General features: G+C 43.4%; 1 protein-coding gene and 1 pseudogene across 4 annotated transcripts; one reads left to right on the top strand and one right to left on the bottom strand.

Moving 5' to 3' along the window:
* The first annotated feature begins 1,932 nt into the window (after window positions 1-1,932).
* Window positions 1,933-14,239, top strand: LOC139557529 (microtubule-associated protein RP/EB family member 1-like). 4 transcript variants are annotated; one of them, XM_071372492.1, is made up of 8 exons: window positions 2,002-2,121; window positions 4,649-4,782; window positions 11,572-11,717; window positions 11,824-12,016; window positions 12,218-12,265; window positions 12,478-12,590; window positions 12,780-12,932; window positions 13,089-14,239. In XM_071372492.1, the coding sequence occupies exons 2-8, from the start codon at window positions 4,662-4,664 to the stop codon at window positions 13,143-13,145; spliced, it is 831 nt and encodes a 276-aa protein (XP_071228593.1). In that variant the 5' UTR covers window positions 2,002-2,121; window positions 4,649-4,661; the 3' UTR covers window positions 13,146-14,239. The 4 variants fall into 4 exon arrangements, with proteins under 4 accessions (XP_071228595.1, XP_071228593.1, XP_071228592.1 ...); XM_071372491.1 differs by lacking the exon at window positions 2,002-2,121 and adding an exon at window positions 3,963-4,169; XM_071372494.1 differs by lacking the exon at window positions 12,218-12,265 and having other exon boundaries at window positions 1,933-2,121.
* On the bottom strand, window positions 13,951-15,152 carry LOC139556864 (protein quaking-A-like; annotated as a pseudogene).
* Between the last annotated feature and the right edge of the window lie 4,881 nt (window positions 15,153-20,033).

Below are 20,033 nucleotides of genomic sequence, written 5' to 3' on the forward strand. Positions count from 1 at the left end.
AATGGTCCAAACACACCAAGACAGTCGTGAAGAGGGCACGACAAAGCCTATTCCCCCTCAGGAAACTAAAAAGATTTGGCATGGGTCCTGAGATCCTCAAAAGGTTCTACAGCTGCAACATCGAGAGCATCCTGACTGGTTGCATCACTGCCTGGTACGGCAATTGCTCGGCCTCTGACCGCAAGGCACTACCAAGGGTAGTGCGTACGGCCCAGTACATCACTGGGGCTAAGCTGCCTGCCATCCAGGACCTCTACACCAGGCAGTGTCAGAGGAAGACCCTAAAAATTGTCAAAGACCCCAGCCATAGACTGTTCTCTCTACTACCGCATGGCAAGCGGTACCGGAGTGCCAGTCTAGGACAAAAAGGCCTCTCAACAGTTTTTACCCCCAAGCCATAAGACTCCTGAACAGGTATTCAAATGGCTACCCGGACAATTTGAATTGTGTGCCCCCCCCACCCCTCTTTTTACACTGCTGCTACTCTCTGTTTATCATATATGCATAGTCACTTTAACTATACATTCATGTACATACTACCTCAATTGGGCCGACAAACAAGTACTCCCGCACATTGGCTAACCGGGCTATCTGCATTGTGTCCCACCCACCAACCCCTATTTTACGCTACTGCTACTCTCTGTTCATCATATGCATAGTCACTTTAAACATATCTACATGTACATACTACCTCAATCAGCCTGACTAACCAGTGTCTGTATGTAGCCTCGCTACTGTATATAGCCTGTCTTTTTACTGTTTTATTTATTTACCTACCTATTGTTCACCTTAATACCTTTTTTGCACTATTGGTTAGAGCCTGTAAGTAAGCATTTCACTGTAAGGTCGACACCTGTTGTATTCGGCGCACGTGACAAATAAACCTTGATTTGATTTATTTTATTAGAAATGCTGGGTTCGGTAGCTAAGAGTTTGACTTCCGAGTGGCGCAGCGGTCTAAGGCACTGCATCTCAGTGCTAGATGTGTGACTACAGACCCTGGTTTGATCCCGGGCTGTATCACAACCGGCCGTGATCGGGACTCCCATAGGGCAGCGCACAATTGGCCCAGCGTCGTCCGGGTTAGGGGAGGGTTTGGCCGGGGTAGGCTATCATTGTAAAATAAGAATTTGTTCTTAACTTACTTGCCTAGTTAAATAAAGGTAAAATAAATAGAATATACAGGTAACTGCCCAAATAAAGGAAACACTTGAGTAAATGAGGGATACAAAGTATATTGAAAGCAGGTGCTTGCACACAGGTGTGGAATTAACTTCCCATCATGCTTAGGGTCATTTAAAAAAAAATGTGTGCCCATTATTTTGTTTACCAGGCTAGAACAAGAGATCTGTGACTTTTGAAAGAGGTGTGATTGTTCGCACACATTTGGCAGGAGCTTCAGTGACGAAGACTGCTCAACTTGCTGATGTAACACGATTTGCCATGGTGTGTTCCCAGGTGTGTTCCGAGAATTTTCAATCACAATGATAACTAACAATCAATAGCTTTGACCAATCCCCGAGGTTTGTAAGACCACAGGTTTAATAATAATTAGTGTGAAGGATGGTTTTGTTCTCTTTTAACATAAATATATGCCTTATAGAAAAAGGACATGTTAATCACAAAACATAGCGTGACTGCAGAAAAGCTGTTGTTAATCTAGGGTGTCGACTGTGCAAACCACAAGGTTGAGACAAGATGAAAAAATGCTGAATAACAAGAAAACAGGAACTGAGGAATGTGTAGAAACCAACAAATCAGCTCAATCTTCACAAACACCATTCCGGACATTTGAATCCTGAGTGCTGTGTCTGGGCACCACCGATAGGCTAGCAAGTTTAAACCACGCTAAGCCTCTACTGTGACTGGCCAACTCCAAAGTTGGAACTACCTCTGTCACAGTATAAAAGAAGATGTCTGTACTATTTCAGTCAGTTCTGCTTTACCCTGCGTGGTGATACAGTGAACCCGTATATACGAAAATTGCATTTACCATTTATCACTTGTGTTAAATAAATATAATTAAAGTATATTCGGTGACTCTGAATCACATTTGATCCTGATACCAGATTTGATTGACGCAACCTTTTACATTAGGCAAAGACTCAGCTTATGCAAAAGGTTAGTACAGTTTATTCACGAGAACGTTCTAAAGTCAAGAATGCAAACAGTCTTTATAACACACACAAACAAGTTCAAATCTTAAGCTACGCCTTGCTCAGACAGTCAGTGTTTTTCCACTACACAGATACATTGTTTAATCTGCAACATGTTTCATAATTTTCTGCAAGCCTAACAGTTTCTCCCCTCCACTGGTGGAGACAGCATGTCCTGTAAGGAACACAGTATTACAACTTGTCTGTTGATAGCTCCTCTTATCATTTGTTTCCCACTTGCACCCTGCTTACATACTAAAAAGGAACAAAAGGTCCTTGTTCTAATTCTGACTAAAACTACACACATCAGATTATAGTTTTATGATTCTAATACATTTCATACAATTATATGGTGTCAGAGTTGAATTATTTAATCATTATCTTTAAACATATAAATTATTTTATCAGGTGTCAACCCAATTGAACACTTAGGGGAGTTTCTGGTACGACGCCTGAAACAGAGTTTTCCACCACCATTAACAAAACACCAAATTATGGAGTTTTTTGTGGAAGAATGGTGTCACATCCCTCCAATAGAGTTCCTGACACTTTTCTTGCAGCTCGTGGTGGCCAAATGACCTATTAAGACACTATTGGTCTTTCCGTTATTTTGGTAGTTACCTGTAGTAGTAGTAGTAGTAGTAGTAGTATAGGCAAAGATTTGTATAACTAACTCAAGATAGACCAGAGCCTGTCCTTTCCAATGGGAGCACATGCATTAGAGGGCAGAACAAGCGAGGAGGTGGGCAAAGCCAGGCACGAGCTAGTGACATGCTATTCATGTTCTAGCATTTATTTGCATATTTCCGTTAGGGAACGCCTACTCTGAAGTGCGCGTGTGCATGAACTCAATTCGCCCTTGCGCTCCTTCTAAACAACGCAATTTTTATAAACTTCGGCAAATGGTAAAGTCAACAAAACGCAGTCCACTGTTTGTTACAGATTCTAGTTTTGGAAACAGAGAACTGTATGGAGATCAAATGTTTCATCGATGAGAAAATGTTCGTAATGTCGGCTAAAATCCATCTCAAATTCAAATTCAAGCTGCTTTATTGGAATGAAAAACATTGTGTCAATATTGCCAAAGCAACAATGTATACAATATACATTGTAATACAATTAAAACAATGAGAAATAATAATATAGAATGGCAGTAAATAATAATACAAAATTAAATATAAAAATAGTAACAATAAAATGGTAACAGTCAATAGTCGAATGTAATGTATGGAGTAATGCACCACTACCACCACCACCATCATTAAACTGCTATCATTACCATTACCACCCATACCATTACTATTTGGAATGATAAACAACAATAATAATACTAATAACAATAACAGTAATAACAATAACAGTCATAATAAGTAAGTTACTGCTTACTATGCAGATGTTATTATTCAGTGTCCCTCAGGCTATGGCAGCTCGCTCCATCTTCTCCCACTACCCGTCACTGGGCTTCCTCTCATCACCATATTTGGTAGTGAATAAAACACCTATCAGATGCTTCACATGTATAAAGCAGGCAAAATATCTGGCTCATTGTTTCCTCTGTGGTGCATATATAGGCCGTGACCGGTTTCACACTCCTGTACCATAGGTGGCAGTGTATGTGCCTTTCAGTTAGTTGCGATCTTTTTTTTTACAGTCTATGGTTGCGATCCCTTAATACATTTTAAAGAAGAAGACGAGTTCGTGGGGAAGATCTCATTTGTAGCCTCCTCGCGTCCTCTCTCGGCTCTCCGAAACTCATTGGATGAGAAAGCCAGAGGCCCCGCCCCTCTGACCTTCTCCTCCAATGGGTTTTGAGAAGGAGACGAGGACGCGAGGTGTTCAATTTGAGATATTCCAATGTTCAGGTCATTCAGGCTAGCTAGCTACATCACAACTGTGCAAGAGCCAAGACACTAACGAAATAAGCCGCCGGTGAACGGCGAGAAAGTATCTACAAGTTTTAACCTTTTTGTATTTTGGAGTAATTTGATTTAACTGGTGGAAAATTAAGACAATGTAAGTTCAAAAGCATGTGTCTTAAATTGTTCATTGTCAGTAAAATTAGCTAGATAGCTAACGTTAGCGATGTCGTTGTTGAATGATGGGTGTGTTTGATAGCTAGCTAGCTGTTGTATCGGTAGCTAACAGTTCCGGATTAGCTAAGTATTAGCTAAAACGAAACTCGATTTTTTTATACCAACGTTAGCGGTATAACGTTAACATAATAGCTATAACTAATGTTAGCTCGTACTTAGTTCACTGTCAACGATGGCCAACTCGTTTAATATAACGATAGCTAGTTTAGCTAACCCGATAATTTAGCAGGGCGTAACGTTAGCCAAAGCTTTGACTAGCTAGCTAATGTTAACCATAAATAGTTGTGCGTGTCTTAGCTAACTAGCTAAAATGTAACGGGTTTATAGGTAATGTAAAATAGGCAAGTTAGATGTGTCTGTCTCCTTCCTAACATTATTCTCATGTCTTCCCTTACCAAGTTAACGTTAGAAGATGGCTGTGAACGTTTACTCTACATCTGTGACCGGCGACAACCTTAGTCGCCATGATATGCTTTCTTGGATCAACGAGTCTGTACAGATGAACTACTCCAAGATTGAGCAGTTGTGCTCAGGTCAGTAAGATGACGTCTGGGTCAAACCAGAAGTACGTTGGCTTGGCTAACTAGCTTGTGATGGCTGTTGATCCGATGGCTCATTCAAAGTGTGGTACAGTTATTTTCGATCAACCTTTTACTTGGAGATACTTCATTCGTTTTAGATTCTGAAGGCATCTGTGCTTTATACATTCATGTTTTCAGTTGCAGGTGGAACTCCGAAAACGGAATATTCAGAAAATGTATAAATCGTATTTTTGCTATATGTGAAGTTAAAAGCCGACATAGCGACCAGACATCTCGTATTTCCCATCAGCTTGTCATTTCTAAGCAAAGCAGTGGTGGCCACATGTCGAACAAGATGACAGCACTTGACCCAAACAAAGATTTGCACACATGTGATAGGCCATTTCTCACTCGATAGAAAAAGTGGATTAAATCTTTCTGAATATTAAAAAAAAAATTAAAGTTCCACCTGCAACGGGAAACTGAAGTTTGACACAGGTGCCCTCAGAATCGAGAACAAAGACAGTATCGCCAGATGAAGGTTGGTTGAAAGTAGTGGTACCGTATCATCAATGCACCCTCTGCTCGGCCGCTAGCTATGCGCTGGAAGTTTGAGGCCGCTAACTACACCACCATCGGCCACAGGTGGCTGGTGTCACCTTAATTGGGGAGGACGGGTTCATAGTAATGGCTGGAATGGTATCAAACACATGGTTTCCATGTATTTGATACCACTCCATTCCAGCCATAATTAGCTGGCCTCCTCATTTTTTTTTATTTTTTTTTTATTTCACCTTTATTTAACCAGGTAGGCTAGTTGAGAACAAGTTCTCATTTGCAACTGCGACCTGGCCAAGATAAAGCATAGCAGTGTGAACAGACAACAACACAGAGTTACACATGGAGTAAACAATAAACAAGTCAATAACATGGTAGAAAAAAAGAAAAAAAGAGAATCTATATACAATGTGTGCAAAAGGCATGAGGAGGTAGGCAATAAATCAGATAATTACAATTTAGCAGATTAACACTGGAGTGGTAAATCATCAGATGATCATGTGCAAGTAGAGATACTGGTGTGCAAAAAAAAGCAGAAAAGGAAATAAAAGCAGTATGGGGAGGGTGAGGTAGGTAAATTGGGTGGGCTATATACCGATGGACTATGTACAGCTGCAGCGATCGGTTAGCTGCTCGGATAGCAGATGTTTAAAGTTGTTGAGGGAGATAAAAGTCTCCAACTTCAGAGATTTTTGCAATTCGTTCCAGTCGCAGGCAGCAGAGAACTGGAAGGAAAGGCGTCCAAATGAGGTTTTGGCTTTAGGGATGATCAGTGAGATACACCTGCTAGAGCACGTGCTACGGGTGGGTGTAGCCATCGTGACCAGTGAACTGAGATAAGGCGGCACTTTACCTAGCATAGCCTTGTAGATGACCTGGAGCCAGTGGGTCTGACGGCGAACATGTAGCGAGGGCCAGCCGACTAGGGCATACAGGTCGCAGTGGTGGGTCGAATAAGGTGCTTTAGTAACAAAACGGATGGCACTGTGATAAACTGCATCCAGTTTGCTGAGTAGAGTATTGGAAGCCATTTTGTAGATGACATCGCCGAAGTCGAGGATCGGTAGGATAGTCAGTTTCACTAGGGTGAGTTTGGCGGCGTGAGTGAAGGAGGCTCTGTTGCGAAATAGAAAGCCGACTCTAGATCTGATTTTGGATTGGAGATGTGTGATATGAGTCTGGAAGGAGAGTTTGCAGTCTAGCCAGACACCTAGGTACTTATAGATGTCCACATATTCTAGGTCAGAACCGTCCAGGGTGGTGATGCTAGTCGGGCGTGCGGGTGCAGGCAGCGAACGGTTGAAGAGCATGCATTTGGTTTTACTAGCGTTTAAGAGCAGTTGGAGGCCACGGAAGGAGTGTTGAATGGCATTGAAGCTCGTTTGGAGGTTGGTTATCACAGTGTCCAAAGAAGGGCCAGAAGTATACAGAATGGTGTCGTCTGCGTAGAGGTGGATCAGGGAATCGCCCGCAGCAAGAGCAACATCATTGATATATACAGAGAAAAGAGTCGGCCCGAGAATTGAACCCTGTGGTACCCCCATAGAGACTGCCAGAGGACCGGACAGCATGCCTTCCGATTTGACGCACTGAACTCTGTCTGCAAAGTAGTTGGTGAACCAGGCAAGGCAGTCATTAGAAAAACCGAGGCTACTGAGTCTGCCGATAAGAATATGGTGATTGACAGAGTCGAAAGCCTTTGCCAGGTCGATGAAGACGGCAGCACAGTACTGTCTTTTATCGATGCCGGTTATGATATCATTTCGTACCTTGAGCGTGGCTGAAGTGCACCCGTGACCGGCTCGGAAACCGGATTGCACAGCGGAGAAGGTACGGTGGGATTCGAGATGGTCAGTGATCTGTTTGTTGACTTGGCTTTCGAAGACCTTAGATAGGCAGGGCAGGATGGATATAGGTCTGTAACAGTTTGGGTCCAGGGTGTCTCCCCCTTTGAAGAGGGGGATGACCGCGGCAGCTTTCCAATCCTTGGGGATCTCAGATGATATGAAGGAGAGGTTGAACAGGCTGGTAATAGGGGGTGCGACAATGGCGGCGGACAGTTTCAGAAATAGGGGGTCCAGATTGTCAAGCCCAGCTGATTTGTATGGGTCCAGGTTTTCCAGCTCTTTCAGAACATCTGCTATCTGGATTTGGGTAAAGGAGAAGCTGGGGAGGCTTGGGCGAGTAGCAGCGGGGGGGGGGGGGGGGGGCTGTTGGCCAAGGTTGGAGTCGCCAGGAGGAAGGCATGGCCAGCCATTGAGAAATGCTTGTTGAAGTCTTCGATCATCACGGATTTATCGGTGGTGACCGTGTTACCTAGCCTCAGTGCAGTGGGCAGCTGGGAGGAGGTGCTCTTGTTCTCCATGGACTTTACAGTATCCCAGAACTTTTTGGAGTTAGAGCTACAGGATGCGAATTTCTGCTTGAAAAAGCTGGCCTTTGCTTTCCTGACTGACTGCGTGTATTGGTTCCTGACTTCCCTGAACAGTTGCATATCGCGTGGGCTCTTCGATGCTATTGCAGTTCGCCACAGGATGTTTTTGTGCTGGTCGAGGGCAGTCAGGTCTGGAGTGAACCAAGGGCTATATCTGTTCTTGGTTCTGCATTTTTTGAACGGAGCATGCTTGTCTAATATGGTGAGGAAGTAACATTTAAAGAATGACCAGGCATCCTCAACTGACGGGATGAGGTCAATATCCATCCAGGGTACCCGGGCCAGGTCGATTAGAAAGGCCTGCTCGCAGAAGTGTTTTAGGGAGCGTTTGATAGTGATGAGGGGTGGTCGTTTGACCGCGGACCCGCAGCGGATACAGGCAATGAGGCAGTGATCGCTGAGATCTTGATTGAAGACAGCAGCGGTGTATTTGGAGGGCAGGTTGGTCAGGATAATGTCTATTAGGGTGCCCATGCTGACGGATTTAGGGTTGTACCTGGTAGGTTCCTTGATGATTTGTGTGAGATTGAGGGCATCTAGCTTAGATTGTAGGACTGCCGGGGTGTTAAGCATATCCCAGTTTAGGTCACCTAACAGAACAAACTCTGAAGCTAGATGGGGAGCGATCAATTCACAGATGGTGTCCAGGGCACAGCTGGGAGCTGAGGGGGGTCGGTAGCAGGCGGCAACAGTGAGAGACTTATTTCTGGAGAGATTAATTTTTAAAATTAGAAGTTCGAACTGTTTGGGCATAGACCTGGAAAGTATGACAGAACTTTGCAGGCTATCTCTGCAGTAGATTGCAACTCCTCCCCCTTTGGCAGTTCTATCTTGACGGAAAGTGTTATAGTTGGGTATGGAAATCACAGAATTTTTGGTGGCCTTCATAAGCCAGGATTCAGACATGGCAAGGACATCAGGGTTGGCAGAGTGTGCTAAAGCGGTGAGTAAGACAAACTTAGGGAGGAGGCTTCTGATGTTGACATGCATGAGGCCAAGGCTTTTTCGATCACAGAAGTCAACAAATGAGGGTGCCTGGGGACATGCAGGGCCTGGGTTAACCTCCACATCACCCGAGGAACAGAGGAGTAGTAGGATGAGGGTGCGGCTAAAGGCTATCAAAACTGGTCGCCTAGAGCGTTGGAGACAAGGAATAAAAGGAGCAGATTTATGGCCGTGGTAGAATAGATTCTGGGCATAATGTGCAGACAGGGGTATGGTGGGGCACGGGTACAGCGGAGGCAAGCCCAGGCACTGGGTGATGATAAGAGAGGTTGTATCTCTGGACATGCTGGTCTCAATGGGTGAGGTCACCGCATGTGTGGGAGGTGGGACGAAGGGGGTATCAGAGGTACGGAGAGTGGAACTACGGGGTCCATTGCAAACCAAAACAATGATAACTATGATAACTAGCCTGAACAACAGTATACAAGGCATATTGATATTTGGCAGAGACATACAGTAAGGCATAAAGTGATTGCAGGTCTTGATTGGGAGAGCTAGCTAAAACAACAGGTGAGATAACAGCAGCTAGTCAGCTAACACAGCAACAGCAGGTAAAAATGGCGACGACTAGGCAGAGAGGGTCGGATTAACTACACACAGAGCCTGAGTTAAAACACAGAGCCGACAGATAAAACACAAGTAAACAGAATGGAGTACCGTAAATTAATGGACAGTCCGGCAGGCATCAGCTATGTAGCCAGGTGATCATAGTGTCCAGGGGGCAGCCGTAGATGGAGCAGGGAAGTCGCCGCTAAGCTAGCACGCGGTGTTTAAAGTTAGTAGCCCGGGGGGGTGAGTCTGCTCAGACGAAGGGGGTCTGCTCAGACGGAGGCCGGTTGAGGGTACAGCGGATGGGGTATTCGTCTGCAGACCAGATGTGGACGTGTCGACAGAGAATCCAGGCCGGATGGCGAGAGAGAGGTTGTGATTGTAGAATTGTGTTTGCTAACTGATGCTAGCTTCGTAGCAGTGGCACTAGCTGTGCTAGCTGCGTTAGCTGCAGGCTAGCTGTGAGGATCAGAAGTAGTGGCTCAGGGATTACGGCAGGGATCCGGCGTTGTTGTCGAGAGACAGTCCGATGCTGTTAAATTGGTGAGTAATATCCAGGCTAATAACAGGGCTGGTGTCTGTGCCGAAAGTAAAAGCTGCTAGCATCGGTTAAAAATGGCTAAGTAGCTTGTAGCTGGTAGCTTGTAGCTGGTTAGCTACTGGGGGTTCTTGAATGTGTTCCACAGTTCCAACGGTAAAAGCTGCTAGCATCGGTTAAAAATGGCTAAGTAGCTTGTAGCTGGTAGCTTGTAGCTGGTTAGCTACTGGGGGTTCGTGGATGTGTTCCAAAGATAAAAAATGATAGCGATTCCGTACCACATTGGGTGAGGTAGGTTACCGGAAGGTATAATCGAATTGAAAATCGAAAAGAGATAGAAAAAATAATAATAAATATATACAAGAAGTACGAAAAAATACAATGTGCACGAGAGCACTAAAAAATACACGTCTACACTGCTACGCCATCTTGGATTTCATCAACCTCCTGTGCAAAACCCCTTTATATGTATAGGCCTATATTTACATCTACCACCATTTTAGAAACTACTCACCATCTAGGGAAATTGTACTCGCCACAGTAGCTTGGGCCGTCACAGGGAATGTAGTCCCTTTTGCTAATCTAGATCCTTTCGTATATATAGAGGATGTGGACACCCCTTCAAATTAGTGCTATTTCAGCCACACCCATTGCTGACAGGTGTATAAAATCAACCACACCGCCATGCAATCTCCATAGACAAACATTGGCAGTAGAATGGCCTTGCTGAAGAGCTCAGTGACTTTCAATGTGTCTGTCCTCGGTTGCAACACTCACTAGAGTTCCAAACTGCCCCTGGAAGCAACGTCAGCACAATAACTGTTTGTCGGGAGATTCGTGAAATGGGTTTCCATGGCCGACCAAAGGCACACAAGCCTAAGATCACCATTCGCAATGCCAAGTGTTGGCTGGAGTGGTGTAAAGCTCACCGCCATTGGACTCTGGAGCAGTTGAAACGCGTTCTCTGGAGTGATTAATCACGCTTCACCATCTGGCAGTCCGATGGATGAATCTGGGTTTAGTGGATGTCAGGAGAATGCTACCTGCCCGACTACATGGTGCCAACTGTTAAAGTTTGGTGGAGGAGGAATAATGGTCTGTGGCTGTTTTTCATGGTTTGGGCAAGGCCCCTTAGTTCCAGTGAAGGGGAATCTTAAGCCTACAGCATAAAATTACATTCTAGACGATTCTGTGCTTCCAACTTTGTGGCAACAGTTTGGGGAAAGCCCTTTCCTGTTTCAGCATGACAATGCCCCTGTGCACAAAGCAAGGTCCATACAGAAATGGTTTGTTGAGATCGGTGTGGAAGAACTTGACTGGCCTGCACAGAGCTCTGACCTTAACCCCATTGAACACCTTTGGGATTAATTGGGACACCGACTGCGAGCCAGGCCTAATCGCGCAACATCAGTGCCCGACGTCATTTATGCTCTTGTGGCTGAATGGAAGCAAGTCCCTGAAGCAATGTTCCAACATCTAGTGGAAAGCCTTCCCAGATGAGTGGATGCTGTTATAGCAGCAAGGGGGACCAGCTCCATATTAATACCTGTGATTTTGGAAGATGTTGTTCAATGAACAGGTATCCACATACTTTTGGTCATGTAGTGTACCTTGCAGTGGGTTGGGGAAAGGTAATTGCAGGAGCAGAGTATTAATAGCCTATAGAAGTTGAAACCTGATTAGCTGGTAATTGAATTATGTTATCACATTCACACAGGTGCTGCTTACTGTCAGTTCATGGACATGCTTTTCCCTGGATGCATACCATTGAAGAAGGTTAAATTCCAGGCCAAACTAGAGACTGAGTTCCTCCACAACTTCAAACTTCTACAGACCAGTTTTAAGAAGATGGGGGTTGACAAGGTGAGTGCTTAGTTTTTAATTTTTTTTACCTCAGTGTACTGTTGGCTATTTGGCTATTCCTACATTTCAGACATTGAGATTGTGACACTTTTTAATACATTTCCAGATCATTCCTGTTGATAAATTGATAAAAGGCAAGTTCCAGGACAACTTTGAGTTTGTGCAGTGGTTCAAGAAATTATTTGAAGCCAACTACGATGGGAAGGATTATGACCCGGTCAGTGCTCGCCAAGGCCAGGACACTGCTCCTACGCCCAACCCAGGGCAGGTCGCACCCAAGCCCAGGAAGCCCAGCACTGGTGAGGAAGACACATTTAGAATTTCTAACATTTTGATTGTATTCTAAATACCTAATTGAAAATATAGCTGCAAGCAACAATGAGGGGTCTAAGTCACGTTATAATCCAAGTTACTCTGTCAGCTGGTGGAACAAAAAAGATTGATCCAGTGTCTTTGATGCTTGGACCCTTAAATGCATACTGTATGCATTTCTATTTCAGTACAGCCCCACAGCTCCCCACCTGTTATCAAACCAGCTGCGAGAGTCGGTAAGGTGGTTTAATGGTCAAACGGATCTCCAACGGGCACCTATGGTGGGCTATCACAGTCATGGTCACTGTGGAAAGGAATATTGCTGTAAGGCTAGACACTGGAGTCAGTGGGTGTTAATGTGCAGTTGTGTGTCTTAGGTTGAGGGCATACACAGTCCACAGCTATATTATTCTTTCCTAGTTTGCTAACTGATTTGTGTTGGATCTAGCTCCCATGAGGTCTACAACAACTGTGACCAAACCCCCGCCCAAGTCAGCAGGGAGTGCCTTGCGTAGGCCCGGAGCAGCAGGGGACGTGGAGAGGGAGGAGCTATCCCAGGAGGTATGGTCTTTCGGAGTGTAACCGCTAACATAAGTTGTTTTGATGAGACGATGAGATTTCCCCTCAATCTCCTGTATGGCTTTTTGTGTGCTAGTTGAATAGTTTATTGAAGCTTGTTTAGTTGTAACATGAGTCATGACAGCCCCGCCCATTCATTCTCCTGTATGCCCTCTGCTGCTCTCACCTCAGGTCAGTTCCCTGAAAGCTACTGTCCAGGACATGGAGAAAGAGAGAGACTTTTATTTTGGAAAGCTGAGGTCTATTGAGGTCATCTGCCAAGAAGTGGATGGAGAGGCAGATACAACTATGCAGAAGATTATGGATGTTCTATATGCCACTGATGTGAGTGACACCTCACCAGAATACTCTCTCTGACACACACAAACAGCTGAGAGGCTCAGTGTTCATATAATTTTTTCATAACCAATGATTCTGTAGTAGGAAACTAATGTAGCTTTGTATTTGAATATTTAAATAAAAATTGTTACCTGTTTACAGGAGGGGTTTGTTATTCCTGATTCCGATGCTGAAGGAGAAGAACCAGAAGAGTTCTGATGAAAAATGGACACAACTCTAGTCCATGCCACAATCTCACACACACACACACACACACACACAGAGGTTAGTGATCACACGTTTGCATGTGCAATGTACATGCATACGCACTCGTGTGCTCTAATGAACATGCACTTACTCACACATACTGCCACTGTGGATTAAGTTGCCTTTGGATCATACACTGGCTGCCCCCTTGGTCCAAGTCTTTGTTGGTCCAAGTGTTCTTTGGACCATAATACATTTCAGAGAGCTTGCTGATCCAGCCACCAGAGAAGAAGAACCCAAGATGAAATTCTAATAGGGCCATTCCTTTCTGGTTTCTTTTCTGCCTTGTTCTTATTCTGGCCTCTGCTGTGCCTTTCAACTTTGGCCTGTTACTTTTGAAATATGTTCAGGTCTTTCTATTCCTTATTTCCAATTGACCTAAACAAAACTGTACTAGGTCATTTTGATATATTTGCAAATACGATTAATTATTAAAAATATATGAATATGTTTACTCTGCCAATGGAAATTATTGTAATTTTTATGGTATGTTTACGCATATTCATTATATACTTGAGTTCAAATTTGTGGTTTAGGCGATCAGCATTTGTATTTAGTTTCCTGTTTATCTGGGGAGTTATTCATCACATTACTTTTTTTGAAGTAAAAAAAGTAATGTTTTATTGATAACCTTTAAATAAAATACTGTACTTTTTACTTAAATGCTAAATTATAGACTCATTCTGCTGTTTGTGTGTTGTATGTAGGCTAGTTTTACACTACAGAGAATAGCATCTCTACCGACCTATGTTCTAATTTACTTCCTCATGTAAGGCAAAGACCGGATGTATGGTTGCCTGTCCACAATGAAGAAATACTTCCTTCTAGTCTACAATAAGAGCAGAACTATACGCTCTTAGCAGAGGAACTGAGAGCTGTCTTTTAGACCTCGGAAGTCTGTTTTAAACTTGGGAGCAATATAAGGTTTCTATAAGCATCTCTTGTCTTTAGAAATTAAGTATTGATTGGAGAAATTAAATGTTTTTAGGTTGAAGAAATAACTTGTTTTGACAAGTTTTATGTTATTAAAAACTCAAATGTATAAATTTTTCTAATTCAATTTATTTCTCCATTCATTAAAATGTCCTGACAGACTTCTGCATTGCTATTGGCAGTTGGTTCTTGGTAGAATAACTAGAGAAATCAAAACAGAATTAGTGATATTGGCTGATCATTAAAAATAAATGTAAACATGCCCAGAGTAAAGGGCCATAAAAACAATGAAGGTCTAGAGCTCCACTGGGCGTGATGTGGGACCCAAGCAGAGACGTTGGTAGCAGGGTGTACTTGTCATTCTGGGTGATGTTGATGCTGCCATCATTGGGCAACAGGGCAGCCCTTTGGATGGGCCGGATGCTGTTCCTGATGGGGCTCCCTGCCTGGTCTCTGGGGGTCCGCAATAGGGAGCACCTGCCTTGTGGGGGCCACTGTGAGACGGAGGACCTATTCGTGTCTTGATTCTGGTATGTTCCATTGAGAATCGCCAGCTCCATTGGCATCTTCATGTTTTCTTTCCCTCTGCTGTAAGCACCAGGATTTTCCTGACCTCCAACGCTTTCCTCATTCTGACCCGGGCGCGTTCTGCCTTGTCATTCACGCTGATCAGTACGTACAGGTCTAGATCTTCCATGCCGGGTTTGCCTCTGTTCATACTGTTGTCCTTTACTGACCCCCATTCTTGCATTTTGATCTGGCATCCGGTTTCTGCTTCCATCTGCTTGGCCCAGTATGGGGCCCGGGCCTTGGGTAACTGCAGAGGTTGTTTGTCTACAAGGCTATTCACTGGGTCGTTGGACATGTTTTCCTGCATCTCTTCGTCCAGAAGCTTCTCGGTGTGTGTCAAGATGCAAAACAGATTTGGAAAACTGGTTATCTTCTTTTTGTGTAACAATTGTGTCAAATAGTAAGGACTTCTCTGTCTCCCCTTCATTTCTGTCTCCCGACTGTCATCTTTGTGCCATCAAGACTACGTATTTTTTTATAAACAAAAAAGCTTGGAAAATAACTTTTTTATATCCCCCCACATTTTGATTGCTGTAGTCAAAATTTGGTTTAATTGTTGTTGAAAAAGAAAAACTTCCTGAAAACCACTGAATACAATGTTATGAAGACAAAAAGAGCTTTACTCTTCTGTGAGAATTTCAGCCAGTGTCAAAGGTGTAAAGCCATGGCCAGTGTGAGCTTGTGGACTGTCACAGGGGCACTGTGAAGAAGGTCAGACGGTAATATCAATTTAGGTTTAAACTGTAAATGCATGTGTTTGATCACTAAATCACATTTTGAATCTCTTGACTATTCATTGAATAAAATTGCCTGTGTAATCAAAACCTTTCACAGCTCCGCCTCTGATGACAAGCAGAAACACACCACAGCTCAGGTAAATCCAGAACAAAATAAATCCACATACTGGTATGCTCCCCAAAGTGCTCTTCTTTTTATTGGCACAGACAACGTTTCCATTCTAATTTGGTTTTTGTGACCTTGTCACCCACATTTTGTTCACAGTTTTTAATTAATCTCCCATTCCGAAGACATTTTCAAGTGAAAATTATGGTTTTAATATCAAATGTGGACTTAATCCTGACTGAGGTGGGAGACGGAGCATTCAGGAAGAACAGTGATCTCGGGGAGAAAGACATGCAGGCTCAGGGGGGAGTGGAGAATCAGATCAACAAACAGCAACTTCGCCACATCGAAAGCATATTCAGAGAGTCTGACACGGATGGAGGAGGGGGTGAGTGACCTGACCATATTATACCCCCTCCCCATAACTAGTGGTCTACCCCAGTATCATTCTCTCTGTCAGGGTTGGATATGGATCAGTTTCGGGATGCGATGTGGATGATGAGGATCTGGACGTTATCTTTATGAAGGTGGACACCAACTGTGATGGCAGTGTGGACTGGGTGAGCGAGGAAAACAAGACAATGAATGGGAGTGCTGTTTTGTCGTCAGTTGACCAACTCTGGTATGTGAAAAACATGTAAACACATTTAAATTCTTACTCTCTTTAACAAAAGCTTTGTGTTGTTTATACAGGATGAATATCTAAACTACATGCTTTTAGAGTACAGACCACTCTACTTACCCAAACCACTCAAGATTTGTGCCTGTATAAGTGGCATTTAATAGGCTATGTTTTACAGGTTCCTAAGTAGTACGTGTGCACTGTTTGCATCCTTCAAATTTTTGTGTCTCTGTCTGTGTAGTGCACACTGTGAGGTCATTGTCCGGCTGAAGTATTACCCATTCAAGCCCCCAGCCAAAAAAAGAAGACAGACAGACTCTGGGGATCATGGCTGGACCTCGGGGTCCTAAGGGCCGTGCTCACAATGGACGCTACCTGTCTGTCAGCCACGATGGTGTACTCAACTACTGGAATGAGAGGTTCTCGCTGCTGAGCACTGTCAATGTTAGAATTATTTTCTTTTTTTACAGTAATGTTTCATAAGATGTGAAAAAAAACAGGGCAGCAGGTAGCCTAGTGGTTAGAGCGTTGGGCCAGTGACCAAAAGGTTGCTGGATCGAATCCCCGAGCTGACATTGTAAAAATCTGTCGTTCTGGCCGTGAGCAAGGCAGTTAACCCACTGTCCCCTGGGTGCTGAAGGCGTGGATGTCGATTATGGCAGCCCCCCGCACCTCTCTGATTCAGAAGGTTGGCTTAAATGCGGAAGACACATTTCTGTTGAATGCATCCAGTTGTACAATTGACTAGGTATCCCCCTTTCCCTAATACATGATAACAGAAATGGAGAACAACCAGTTCTTTAAATAGCCACCGTTTGCCTTGATAACAGCTTTGCACACTCTTGGCATTCTCTCAACTAGCTTCATGAGGTAGTCACCTGGAATGCATTTCAATTAACAGGTGTGCCTTCTTAAAAGTTAATTTGTGGAATTTCTTTCACTCTTAATGTGTTTGAGCCAATTAGTTGTGTTGTGACAAGGTAGGGGGGTATACAAAAAATAGCCCTATTTGGTAAAAGACCAAGTCCATATTGTGGCAAGAGCAGCTCAAATAAGCAAAGAGAATCGACAGTCCATCATTACTTTAAAACGTGAAGGTCAGTCAAATCGGAAAATTTCAAGAACTTTGAAAGTTTCTTCAAGTGCAGTCGCAAAAAACATCAAGCACTATGATGAAACTGTCTCTCATGAGGAGAGAATACGCTCATTAGTTCAAACAGGTGCCATTAATACAGGTAACGAGTGGAGGACAGAGGAGCCTCTTAAAGAAGAAGTTACAGGTCTGTGAGAGCCAGAAATCTTCCTTGTTTGTAGGTGACCAAATACTTATTTTCCACCATAATTTGCAAATAAATTCATAAAAAATCCTACAATGTGATTTTCTGGATTTTTTCCCCTCATTTTGTCTGTCATAGTTGAAGTGTACCTATGATGAAAATTACAGGCCTCTCATCTTTTTAAGTGGGAGAACTTGCACAATTGGTGGCTGACTAAATACTTTAGACGGGCCTGGACATGTACTGGCTTAAGCAGGGGGACACGTCTGGCACTGCAGGATTTGAGTCCCTGGCGGCGTAGTGTGTTACTGATGGTTAAAAACTCAACTCGTCGTGTTTGGAGGACAAAGAATGCTGAGTTGCATCCAAAGAACACCATACCTACTGTGAAGCATGGGGGTAGAAACATCATGCTTTGGGGCTGTTTTTCTGCAAAGGGACCAGGACGACTGATCCGTGTAAAGGAAAGAATGAATGGGGCCATGTATCGTGAGATTTTGAGTGAAAACCTCCTTCCATCAGCAAGGGCATTGAAGATGAAACGTGGCTGGGTCTTTCAGCATGACAATGATCCCAAACACACCGCCCGGGCAACGAAGGAGTGGCTTCGTAAGAAGCATTTCAAGGTCCTGGAGTGGCCTAGCCAGTCTCCAGATCTCAACCCCATAGAAAATCTTTGGAGGGAGTTGAAAGTCCGTGTTGCCCAGCAACAGCCCCAAAACATCACTGCTCTAGAGGAGATCTGCATGGAGGAATGGGCCAAAATACCAGCACAGTGTGTGAAAACCTTGTGAAGACTTACAGAAAACGTTTGACCTCTGTCATTGCCAACAAAGGGTATATTACAAAGTATTGAGATAAACTTTTGTTATTGACCAAATACTTATTTTCCACCATAATTTGCAAATAAATTCATTAAAAATCCTACAATGTGATTTTCTGGATTTTTTTTCTCATTTTGTCTGTCATAGTTGAAGTGTACCTATGATGAAAATTACAGGCCTCTCATCTTTTTAAGTGGGAGAACTTGCACAATTGGTGGCTGACTAAATACTTTTTTGCCCCACTGTACTACCGTTCAAAAGTTTGGGGTCACTTAAAAAATGTCCTTGTTTTTGAAAGAAAAGCACATTTTTTGTCCACTAAAATAACATCAAATTGATCAGAAATAAAGTGTAGACATTGTTAATGACTATTGTAGGTGGAAACGGACAATTTTTTAAATGGAATATCTACATAGGCGTACAGAGGCCCATTATCAGCAACCATCACTCCTGTGTTCCAATGGCACTTTGTTTTAGCTAATCCAAGTTTATAATTTTAAAAGGCTACTTGATAATTAGAAAACCCTTTTGCAATTATGTTAGCACAGCTGAAAACTGTTGTTCTGATTTAAAGAAGCAATAAAACTGGCCTTTAGACTAGTTGAGTATCTGGAGCATCAGCATTTGTGGGTTCGATTACAGGCTCAAAATGGCCAGAAACAAAGTACTTTCTTCTGAAACTCGTCAGTATATTCTTGTTCTGAGAAATGAAGACTATTCCATGCGAGAAATTGCCAAGAAACTGAAGATCTCGTGCAACGCTGTGTACTACTCCCTTCACAGATCAGTGCAAACTGGCCCTAACCAGAATAGAAAGAGGAGTGGGAGGCCCCGGTGCACAACTGAGCGAGAGGACAAGTACATTAGAGTGACTAGTTTGAGAAACAGACGGCTCACAAGTCCTCAACTGGCAGCTTCATTAAATAGTACTCGCAAAACACCAGTTTCAACGTCAACAGTAAAGAGGCGAATGGGATGCCTTCTAGGCAGAGTTGCAAAGAAAAAGCCATATCTCAGACTGGCCAATAAAAGATTAAGATGGGCAAAATAACACAGACACTGGACAGAGGAAGATTGGGGAAAAAAGGTGTTATGGACAGACAAATCTAAATTTGAGGTGTTCGGATCACAAAGAAGAACATTTGTGAGACGCAGAAAAAATGGAAAGATGCTTGAGGAGTGCTTGACGCCATCTGTCAAGCATGGTGGAGGCAATGTGATGGTTTGGGAGTGCTTTGGTGGTGGTAAAGTCGGATATTTGTACAGGGTAAAAGGGATCTTGAAGAAGGAAGGCTATCACTCCATTTTGCAACGCCATGCCATACCCTGTGGATGGCGCTTAATTGGAGCCAATTTCCTCCTACAACAGGACAATGACCCAAAGCACAGCTCCAAACTACGCAATAACTATTTAGGGGAGAAGCAGGCAGTGGGTATTCTGTCTATAATGGAGTGGCCAGCACATTCACCGGATCTCAACCCTATTGAGCTGTTGTGGGAGCAACTTGACCGTATGGTAGTAAGAAGTGCCCATCAAGCCAATCCAATTTGTGGGAGGTGCTTCAGGAAGCATGGGGTGAAACCTCTTCAGATTACCTCAACAAATTGAATGCCAAAGGTCTGCAAGGCTGTAATTGCTGCAAATGGAGGATTGTTGGACGAAAGCAAAGTTTGAAGGACACAATTATTATTTAAATTAGAAATCATTATTTATAACCTTGTCAACGTCTTGACTATATTTCCTATTAATTTTGCTACTCATTTCATGCAT

The sequence above is a fragment of the Salvelinus alpinus genome, chromosome 28 (genome assembly GCF_045679555.1).
Source record: "Salvelinus alpinus chromosome 28, SLU_Salpinus.1, whole genome shotgun sequence".
NCBI classification, from domain to species: Eukaryota; Metazoa; Chordata; class Actinopteri; order Salmoniformes; family Salmonidae; genus Salvelinus; species Salvelinus alpinus.

Bases quoted from the DNA above. Each gene is read 5' to 3' on its own strand.
- LOC139557529 (XM_071372492.1), top strand. From the start codon at position 4,662: ATGGCTGTGAACGTTTACTCTACATCTGTGACCGGCGACAACCTTAGT. The intron at 4,783-11,571 runs GTCAGTAAGATG...ACATTCACACAG, and splicing joins GATTGAGCAGTTGTGCTCAG to GTGCTGCTTACTGTCAGTTC. The intron at 12,933-13,088 runs GTGAGTGACACC...ACCTGTTTACAG, and splicing joins ATGTTCTATATGCCACTGAT to GAGGGGTTTGTTATTCCTGA.